The following is an 11,388-nucleotide window of genomic DNA, read 5'->3' as shown; positions in this document are numbered from 1 at the left end:
AAATAATACTTCTCTGGAATTACTGTAGACATAAAAGATCCCTGAAACAGTAGTGTCAGTCCTTAAAAATGTTAAGTTATATTTTCTGCTTAAAGTGTACAAGTGTTTGGCACAGTCCTCATATCTGTCCATGTAAGATTTTTTTGATTTTTTTGATAATTTTTTTTTTTTTTTTTTTTGGGGGGGGGGGCAATTTGGGCTTGTGTCTTTCTTGTCTATAAATCAAAATTTACTCTCTCTCTCCCCATTCCTTTCCCAAAACAGCTTGCAATACGGTCGACACCCTCCCCCCCTCTCTGGCGACCACTTGTTGATAACGACCACCTGCCCATTGAGACCACCCCGTATGATCGCCGACGATGTTCTTTGCTATGTAATTCACCTTTTAATAACGACTACACGTAGGGACCACGTTTAGTTTGTTCTTTCGGTGGTCGGTATGGACAGGTTTGACTGTACTTCTTACTATATATATTCTTACTAAAAACATTTGATTATGCTTACTTCACAAGGATCCCAGCTGAGCCCGCGCGGACATCAGATGTGTCTGCACTGCGATGAAAGACCCCCCGACACCATTCTTCTCAACTGTCACCACTGTGTCTTCTGCCGTGCCTGTGCTCGTCTGGCGAGTTACTGCCCTTTACCTGGCTGTGACGTTGCTACACTTGGCTTCATCTTCCTTCATTGAACTTTAAGTCTGTTTGAAATGAGAGAGGGACTGCAAGTAATATAATATGAAGAATAACTATGCTTACGTATCAATCACTCATTCCTCATCCGAGCTAACGGCAATTTACAGAAGAAAAACAAACAAACAATACTGACTTTTGTTCATGAATGCATACAAACATACAAATGGGAGAACAAATTATATTGAAAACTAACATAAACCCGATAATATAAACCATATCTTATATTACATTCCATACGTTTGCATACTCATTGATGCACACGGGAGAGAGGAAGGTATGTGAAAGATAGTAAGAAGAATATCGTCAACGCACTTTATCCTTATGTTAAAACTAGTAAAAATCAAATTGAACGAAAAATGAGAGTGTGACAGTGCCGCATCAACTTTCACAAAAAGCCGGATATGACGTTATCAAAGACATTGATAAAAAACAAAAAAAAACTTGCCTGAGAATATCATACCCAGGAACTCTCATGTACAGTTTCATGAAGATCATTCCAGTAGTTTTCTCTGAGTCGCTCCACAAATACACACACACACACACACACACACACACACACACACACCCTCGTCTCGATTTCTCGTCTACGTTGACTTGACTAAATGTAAAAAGACCAAAAAAAGGACAAGAGATTTCTTTTGGGATCTCGTTTTTATTGTTCTCGCCTTCTTTTCCTTCCCTCTCTTTTCTCCTTATGTTTCCTCACTGAGCTAGGGAACATCTGAGTATCAAAATCAGACAATCGTTTCTCTTTGTATGTGTGAAAACGTTTTCTGGCGAATACAATTTTTTGTATTGTTATTTACTTAAGCTTTAACATTTGTTTTGTTCTGCAGTGAATGTCATAACATAAAAAATGTCCTTGTTGTCAACGTTTGTAAAAGTACGCAGCCCTAAATCATTGTTTGAGAGTAAAAATGACGGTTTGCTGTCTAATCGCGTTTTTATGTCACCCTTTTTTTATTTACATTTGTCTCATGAATCTCATGTGTTTTACAACATGTCTTTTGAATCCAAACAATTTTATTTTATTTTTCTAAACATTTTTTTGGTACGAATGTTTTTAATCGTGTTCTTGCTCAAATGTTGTGTGTCCAATTTATGAATCAGTTTTAAGCTTTCTTGCCATTCTTCTACCGAGTGTCACTGTTTCTTTAGTAATCCGCTTGATGATTTTGCCAACTAAACCCTATTTCTGAATTTAATATTACAATTTTACCATCATTGTTTAGATGTGCCATATATACATAATATCATGTGCGATTTTTTTCTCTGGAAACTCACAATTGTTCGGAATATCTACTGATTCAAATTCATTGCATTCATTTTGTTCCACCTTTTGTGATATTCTGTCCCTGTTATGCCAACTTTCCTGGAGTAAATTTAGAGCAAGGACTTTTAACGTTAATAAAAATTAAAAAAACATTGGAAAAAAACACATGCTAATGAGCAATGGGCAGGAGAATCATTTGAGATAAACAACACACTGGTAAACAACTCGTATTCCGTTAAAATCCATGTTTTTACATCGGTAAAATATTATTTTTCTCGTCGTTACAGAAAAAATATATACTGTGCAACCGCTTTGAACCTTTATTTTCTATTTCTATATAACAGGTGTTACGAGGATCTCTGGAAAAAGAAGCGTGCAACCTTTTGGGATTTTTTTCTCAATATTTTTTAACTTGCGTTTTTCCAATGGGAAAATGTGACACACCATGGAGACTTGCATTTCGGCAGTGGTTTGTTTTGCACAGCGGCTGACATTTTTTTCTCTCTCTTTTATACATTCTCTTTCGGCGCACTGTATGAAATAAAAGCTTATAGAATTAAACAAAAAGTGGTATGGTGTGTGTGTGTGTGTGTGTGTGTGTGTGTGTGTGTGTGTGTGTGTGTGCGTGTGTGTGTGTCGGGTGGGACGGGGTATACTGAGGTTCTTTTGTAAAAGGGTGGCTATTTTGTAACGTCCTATCCTAAGAATATTTGATACGGCACTTTCATCAGGTATGAGTCCTAACATAAGTATGAAGCCTGTACATCACTATCAAGCATATTATTCATTGACCAGTTCAACTGATTGACTGACCAATGGTCCAAGGGATTAACCATACATGAGCATTTCACGAGAACGAAAGGTCTGGGGTATTGGTTAACACACCCGTGGCATTTTTGGGCTTTTTTCTTAATCGCATACGCCGTTGACATATTTTGTCTGTTTCTCGTGGAATAGCAGGCAAAGTCGAGTGTTTGTTTGTTTCAATTATGCAAGGTACATAAAGTCAGAGTGCTTTACAATGCACACAGGTGGCACACTCATACGCAAACACACAGACAAATACAGGTATAGCATCATAAAGAAAACCACAACGAAATTACAGAACATTCAGTCAGCAAAAAGCATAGGAGGGAACCTGCTACGTGTAGTTACCTTTACAAATGCGTCAACAGCGTACCACTTGTCCTTGTGTGAATATCACCACACGAATACACTACGAAGCCTTGAACAAGACAAGTAACACGCACGCTTTGCGTAGAAAGGCAGACTACATCAGGGAACAAACGTTTTATAGCCTTCAACCGGGAAGTCGGATTTGCTTGCACATTGTGTTGACGTGGCCAGCGTTTGGTGCACCTTAAGCTTAAGCTTACATTCCACTCCCTCTGAGGGCACTCCCATTGCCATGTAGGTTCCCTTCCTCTTTCCCTTACTCTGTCGTAATTAAATGGAGGTAACCGTTTTTTTGGCTTACACATTGATATTGCAGCCCCCTCTCCCCGTTACACCATCACATAAGCGGGGATGAAAGCCAACGCTCGAAGTTCAATTGCACAAAATTCACGTTGCGAGGTGCGACTTTCCCTTTTTTTTTATTTTCTTTTTTTAATGTTATTTTTTCGTAATATGTGGACGCAATGACACATACGCGCGTACACACATTCTCTCTCAGTCTCCCAAAACTGACCTTCAGTCATGATTTGACAGCTCAAATATCGTATAACCGTTTATGCTCTGGCCGGGATGACCGACTATATGAATACAAATGATTTCTTTTCAGTTTTCATTGATGAGCCGCATTTATCAGAATTATGCACGAGCGCACACGTACGAACACGCACATTCACGCACGCACATACACGCACGCACACAGACACACTTTCTCACACACACACACTCGCGGCAAACACACACACACACACACACACACACACACACACACACACACACACACACACACGCACGGCAAACATACACACATACACACACACACACACACCCATACACACACACACACACCCATACACACATACACACACACACACACACACAAACATACACATGCGCGCACGCACACATACACACACACACACACACATACACGCACGCACACACACATACACACGCAGACGCAGACGCACACACACACACACACACACACACACACACACACACACACACACACAACAACCTCATCATCATCATGATCATGATCATCGTCAACATCATTATCATCATCATATGGCAGAACAAAATGTATAGAGGTTAGTGATAGCAATGCATTCTTGCTTCGGGTGATTAAATGAAATAGAAACAGTTCGTGACAACAGATTTTTGCGAAGCTGCGATTTGAAGTGTTTAATCGTGCTTGACCCCTTTATCTCACATGGTAGCGAATTCCAAATTGTTGAGCCTGAAAACGCTAAACTGGTTTTATATAAATCAATACGGGGTTGTGGGGGAATTAATTTGTTTGAGCCATATCTGTCTGTTGCTTTCTGAAATAATGATCGCATGTACTGTGGGGTCTCGTTTATTTGTACCTGAAACATTAAAATCGCCTTATTAAATAATAATTGATTTTTAAATGATAAAAAATTAAGGCTGCTAAGCTTTTGATCTGTTGATGTTTGCGGACCCGGCATGATAAGTTTAGCTGCGCGACGGTGAAGAGAATTTACTTTTTTCAAGTGAACATCGCTACAACCATCCCAAAGTGTAGATGCATAATTCAGATGAGGTAAAATATGACCAAAATAAAACAACTTGAGTGCTGAGGTATCAGCGTAATGCTTTAATTTGGAGAGGAGGAACACATTTTTAGATAAGGTTTTGGTAACACGGTTGACGTGATAGTGTAGCACAACCTGAGAAATGTTGTACACGACATGCAGACGCATCATTGCAACATAGAATGAGCAAATGTTAAAAGCTCAGCTTCACGGATATAAGCATAACTTAAAGGGGTTCGATCTCATGATAGAGAAATATACCACTGATTCATCCAATTGATTTGTGACTCCACTGATAGGTATGAACATGTTATCGTCTTTACCCATTCGATTCGCAGAGTATGCATCTGACGAAACGGCAACCTTGCACTAATCTCACTGACGTAACACTAAAACCTCTGAAAACATTTGATTTGTTTGCGCCTGTTCCAATCATATCGAAGCAGGCCCTTTGAGGTGCCGGTGAACAAGTGTCCTCTCGTGCCCTCATACACAAATTTTTCTCCTTGCGTTGAAGATTTTAGTTCAAGCTATCGAATGTCACATACTCTTACAGTTCAGGTACTAAACAGCTACTGTGACTCTTGTCGTATTACACATCAACAACGGGATTGTTCGACTCCTAAACATTTTGTAATTGCCCCGTTGGCATGCCATAGCAGAATTAGTAGGCGAGAGAGTCGAATACAAACAGTGACAGTTTTGGAAAGAGAATGTATTGCCCTTTTCATTAACAACAAACCCTTTCATTTTTCAGTCGAGGACTTCACTTATTTCCGTTTGTGTTATTTTGTTTATGCAGCCATACAGCCAATAACACTATATCATGAACAATGACATGCCAAACTGGTGGAAAATGAATTGAACATTTTAGCAGACTAACTGTTTTAATCCCTAACAGACTCAAGGCAAATGTATACGCGAAAAAGCTGATGTCGAGTTTGCTTCGACGAGTAGTATATAATGCAATACTAAGAGGATGTATTTGATACTACAGCTGCTACTTAAAGTAGAGCTAGAGAACTGAACGGTCATAACTTGTATGAAATAAAAGCAACACCATCCGCCCTGATATGGCCCTTCGTGGTCGGCTGGGCGTTAAGCAAACACACAAACAAACTAACAAACAAGCAACACCATAAAACAAACGAACAAACCTAAAAGCTGTCAATGCAAAATATAATCCTAATGTTCAATTTCGAGGCAAAATTGCATGAATATATTATTTTGTGAATCCAAGAACTAGAGAAGCAACTTTTGATCATAGACAAACAGACAAATTCATCAGAACATCGACCAATTGATCTTTACAGTGGATGAACATGATACACAAGTTGACAACAGACACAATGGTAATGATCTGGCTTTGAATGTACACGCGTGCAAACATATTATTCCACATTATGGTACATTAGTTCTTTTGACCAATGTTAATGCGTCAAGCACGAAACACGTGTCTGCGTCTTCACTTGCCGTAACCGTACACTTCTGGGTGTTACAGCTTCGACAAAGTGCGCGCCGTGATGAAATCACGGTCAGGCTAATATGCGCAGACTGAATATTTGGCAAACTGTCACAGACAGGCAGACAGATATATAGACAGACAGACACACACACAGACAAACACACACACAGACAGACAGACAGACAGACAGACAGACACACACACACAGACAGACAGACAGACACACACACACAGAAACAATCGTTTAGGTCGCACTTGATACCATTGCGTCTTGTATTTTCACCCTTAAACAACATACTGAAGAAACTACACAATACACCACACTGAGAATCAGATTTAGATCAAGCTAAAACTGGCGTTTCGAGTGGAAAAGACTTTTTAATGAACAGGTAAGTGAATACAATTGTGGATCTCGAAATGGGCGTTTCAAAGGTCGAATGAATAAATCTGCACGGATGTTTGTTCACGAAATATAAATGCAGGACCATGAGTTCTTTCATCGTTTATTTTTATGAACGTCGAAGTTTCCGCTCTACTAATATTTAGAGTGCACTGTGACTCGTTGATAGGGTCTGCTCTATACATCGTTTGAGAAATGCATTCTACTTTTGAAAGTAAAATGCATGGTCTAGCATTATTTCTGTCGCTCGTTACACTAGTTTTGGTCAGTAGTTGTGTACACATTGCCTCGAACCGTTCGTTGTTTCTTTCCAGAAACTCAAGCAAAACACGCAGCAATGTCTGTTGTCAAGGTGTTCCTCTTCCACCAAACGATTTTAGGTCATGATGAAACTGGCTTGTAACAGAAATGCATACAAAGTATTAGCTATCAGAGGCGGATCTACCCCCCCCCCCCCCCACACCCCTCCCTTGTCTGGAAAAAAGAAAGTCTGTGACAGTGTCATATTAAGCCAAACATTGCCGTCTCAAAGATATATAAAACAGGAATAGATTTCCAGTAATGACTAACCTTATTATCTTCCAGGAGAGGCCTACAGTGTACCTCATAAAGTTACACTATCTTTAGCGTCTGCATGGGGGGCACCAAATTTGGAACCACCCCCTCCATTACCCGTTGGTAAACAAATTGATAATTTATGTAACACGATGTCAAATGCTGTACAGTGACAATGTTTATAAAATACAATTTGTCATTGATATTCTGTAAAGGAGGAGAGGGGGGGGGGGGTGTTATGGTCAGTGTCTGACATAACTTTGACAAACTTTTTTATGCCGCTGACGCCACACCACTTTCGTCTGAGGGAGTTACACTGACTTCCACTACACTGACTACCATAACATGTATTATTCTACAATATAATAACATGCAATCAACGTAGAAAGTAAGTAAAAAAACCAACAACAACAAACAACAAGAAGACAACAACAACAACAAGACCAAACAACAACAACAACAACAACAACAAAACCACGATTTTCCCTTGAACACCCAAACTATAGTGTTTGTTTTCTTGTTGTGGTTTTTGTTATTGTTGTTTTTCCTGCATCATGTTGAACGCATAGATATATCTTTTAGGTGCCTACTCTGTGGAAGGGGGGGGGGGGGGGGGGGAGGTATACACGTGAAGAGAAATCTGTAGATGAACTGGATACAAGTAACATCTCTGAAGAAAAAACCCCGAATAGCCGCGTCTACTGCAAGGCCTGTCTTGCAGGATGAGGATCAGAACCGTACTCTTTTAGTTAAAAGCGTCGCACAGCTGTTCGGGTATTTCCGATGTGCGGAGAGTTGGCTCGTTCGCTCAGGATATCACTATAAAATATACCACGTGACACACCGAGAATCAATTGGAAACACTGACTGCGCGGCGCCGCCCACGTGACGTACAAAACCATGCCCCTAATTTTAGTTTTTGAAAGTAGCCACGAACATTGAATGAATAATCCTCTTGGCATCGGTTGCCACGAATTGAGTGCAGACATGTCCATGGATGCAATTCAGTGACTGAAACTACACATCATCTGTATGACAGCCGGAAACAATTAACATTTCGAGAAGTTCATGTACACGATTCTGTTATGGATGAAGACATTGGACATATCAGGGTAAGCAGTTTTACTTCAGAGTGGAATTTCTCTGTCTGTTTGTCTGTCCGTCTGTCTTTCATTATCCCTGGGCGCTCGCATGTGATATTTGATATTAAAGAGAGAGAGAGAGAGAGAGAGAGAGAGAGAGAGAGAGAGAGAGAGAGAGAGAGAGAGAGAGAGAGAGAGAGAGAGAGAGAAACAGAAGGCTCATAAGAGAGAGAGAGAGAGAGAGAGAGAGAGAGAGAGAGAGAGAGAGAGAGAGAGAGAGAGAGATCAAATCAATCAAATCAAATCAAATCTTATTTTACGATGTTTGTGGCATAAGAAACTTACGAGCTTTTTTTCAACCAGCCCTCGCCCAGGTAAGAGGGACTACTCTAATCATATATATATGTCGTGCCGAATTCACGTAATTGCCGATTTCGCGGAATCGGCAACATTTTTGCCCATTTCGTGTAAGCGGCAAAACGCTGCCCATTACGCGAAATCGGCAGTGTTTTGCCGAAAATGCGTAAAGTCTTCTAAAATTTGCCAATTTCGAAAAAGCGGCAGCCAGTCTGTTACTTTTTGTGTCACCAGAACATTGCATTAACATTGCTATACCTCCCTATTATGGTTTTTATGGTCTATGTTGGTCTGTGTCGTGCATAACTCCGGAAATGCAAAAAAACCTACACTTTTTGCCAAAACTTGCCATGATTGATCGATTATTGCAATATTTATTCATTCGAGTATGTAGCTGTGTAAGTGTGATGATATCCCAGGCATTTGAGAACTTTGAAGCCAAAAAGTGGCTTCCGATTTTGCAAAATGGGCAAATTTTAGTAGCCTTTACGCACTCCGTAGCTCTGAAGCGGTTCAACATAGCCGTTTACCGTTTGACGATCGGCTGTAAATACAGAACACTCTTTAAAAAACGTTATCTCTGATCGTACCCCACCGAGTTGACTCCACCACGATAGACGATGCACCAGTCCGGTAGCTCAGATTGTAAAGCACTGGCTTTGTGATCTCGGGTTAACGACTTTGAATCTGGGTCTGTCGACATCCACAGATCAACTTTTTGTGCACACTCGAGGACGGTATCCATGTCTCTGCCCATTGTTATCCCTATATGCATGGCACCTAAAAACAACAACAGAAACCGTTGCATTCTGGCACAGGCGCAGGTGGCTGATTACATCCAAACTGACACGCACATAAAACAATTCAAGTCTTTACTTAAATTTGGTTATGACCTGGTTCGGCCGAGACCTCCGTAAGACAATCGGAAACGATAATTTGATCGCGAAAAAGAGGCTGCGTAAGGGGTAAAAGAATATATCAATTCGTAGAATACGAAACAACCTCCGGTCCTATTACGGATTAGGCTTCTTCAGCTTAGGGGGATAGGGTTTTAAAAGCCGCCCTTCTTTTGCCAACTTTGCTTTATAGCTATTGGATTAAAATCCCGTCGAAACTGTCATCACTCTTTAAGTCAATTTTATTGGGTTGTTGCTGCATGCATGGAGTGGATGCAGGAACATTTCTCTGTCTGTCTGAAGCTGAAGTCTGGTCATAATACCTGGGCAGCGCGACTCTTGTTGCTGCTAGCTTTCCACTGGGAGGAAGCGACCCGAAATTCCTAATAACGGAATACTTAGGCCTAAGTTATAAACATGGAGGGAAATAAATTGTTCCTCATTCTCTACATATAATTTAAACAACCTTCGAGTTTGTAGTCCGACATTGGAACGGTCTCATTCTTTCTTTCTTTCTTTATTTGGTGTTTAACGTCGTTTTCAACCGTTCAACGGTCTCATTAAATATGAAAAACACAACAACAACAAAACACAAATTATTTAAAGAAAAGTGTTAAATGCCATCACAGCGAAAGAGAATCATTTTACAATGTACGGTTTCGAGGCGATCCAACATGGGTTACGGTTCTTTTGATCGATGTAGATATTTCAAGATCGATGCACATGTCGTCGTCTACGTTTCTGGGAACCGTACATCTGTGGGTGTTGAGTTACCGACAAAGTGACTTCAGACAGGAATGTAACGTTGTAGCTTGATATTCTATTATGTGGATATAGACCACAGCTAAATATTGGGTAGGTAAGTAAGCAAGTAGGCAAAGAAAAGAGTATGTGAGTGATTACGTCAGTGATTTAGTTATATCGTTTTTTTGTGGTTTTGTTTGTTTGTTCGTTCATGGGTTAAACTCCCACGGCTTTTACGTGTATGACCGTTTTTACCCCGCCATTTAGGCAGCCATACGCCGCATTCGGAGGAAGCATGCTGGGTATTTTCGTGTTTCTATAACCCACCGAATTCTGACATGGATTACAGGATCTTTTTCGTGCGTACTTGGTCTTGTGCTTGCGTGTACACACGGGGGTGTTCGGACACCGAGGAGAGTCTGCACACAAAGTTGACTCTGAGAAATAAATCTCTCGCCGAACGTGGGGACGAACTCACGCTGACAGCGGCCAACTGGATACAAACCCAGCGCGCTACCGACTGAGCTACATCCCCGCCCAGTTACATCGGTTTTTGTTTATTACACCCCCGGTATAGGGGTGTGTATAGGATTCGGTCGATGTGTTTGTTTGTTTGTGTGTTTGTGTTTGCATATAGATCTCAAGAATGAACGGACCGATCGTCACCAAACTTGGTGAACAGGTTCTATACATTCCTGAGACGGTCCTTACAAAAATTGGGACCAGTCAAACACACGGTTAGGGAGTTATTGGTGGATTAAGATTCTACAAGGACTTATAGAGGGACATATTAATGGTCAAAGGGAAATAACCTTCTCAGTTGGTGGCAGTGAGAATTGTAAGGACGGGGGTGTTTTTCCTACCTCGGAGGAATTTCTTGTTTGCCATGACCTCAAACAATAAAAGAAAAATATTTGAGCAATGCACACAGCCATAGAAAAAGCAACAAAGGCGACAACAACAACGACGACATTTTACCACGAAATTACGAAGGATAGCGACAGCAACTTCAAGCAAGCATGAAGGAGAAAAGAAAGACGGAAACAAAAAAGCGAGAAAAAACCCCATGAGGGGAGAACAAGAGGATGTGTAATGTTACAAAACAAAACAAAACACACAAAAACTGGGCCTGCATGTGCAGTCGCACTTACGACCAACTACCATTGTTGGTTTTGAAACAAAAATC

At 40.6% G+C, this 11,388-nt stretch overlaps 1 protein-coding gene and 1 long non-coding RNA gene across 3 annotated transcripts in view; one reads left to right on the top strand and one right to left on the bottom strand.

Annotated features, from left to right (window-relative positions):
- LOC138962416 (nucleolar and coiled-body phosphoprotein 1-like) overlaps positions 1 to 2,087 on the top strand; it is an 8,998-nt gene extending 6,911 nt beyond the window's left edge. For both annotated transcript variants that reach the window (XM_070334219.1, XM_070334218.1), the window contains one exon: positions 513 to 2,087. In XM_070334219.1, the coding sequence (XP_070190320.1) occupies positions 513 to 691 (179 nt within the window). In that variant the 3' untranslated portion in view covers positions 692 to 2,087. The remainder of the gene's footprint in view (positions 1 to 512) is intronic.
- LOC138962426 (uncharacterized) overlaps positions 1 to 3,359 on the bottom strand; it is a 38,743-nt gene extending 35,384 nt beyond the window's left edge. The window contains exons 1-2 of the long non-coding RNA XR_011454511.1: positions 3,124 to 3,359; positions 505 to 700 (exon numbers count right to left, since the gene is read on the bottom strand). This is a non-coding gene — a long non-coding RNA (uncharacterized lncRNA). The remainder of the gene's footprint in view (positions 1 to 504; positions 701 to 3,123) is intronic.
- Positions 3,360 to 11,388: the final 8,029 nt, after the last annotated feature.

This window comes from Littorina saxatilis, linkage group LG3, assembly GCF_037325665.1.
Source record: "Littorina saxatilis isolate snail1 linkage group LG3, US_GU_Lsax_2.0, whole genome shotgun sequence".
NCBI lineage: Eukaryota > Metazoa > Mollusca > Gastropoda > Littorinimorpha > Littorinidae > Littorina > Littorina saxatilis.
This window is presented reverse-complemented; position numbering and strand designations above follow the sequence as displayed.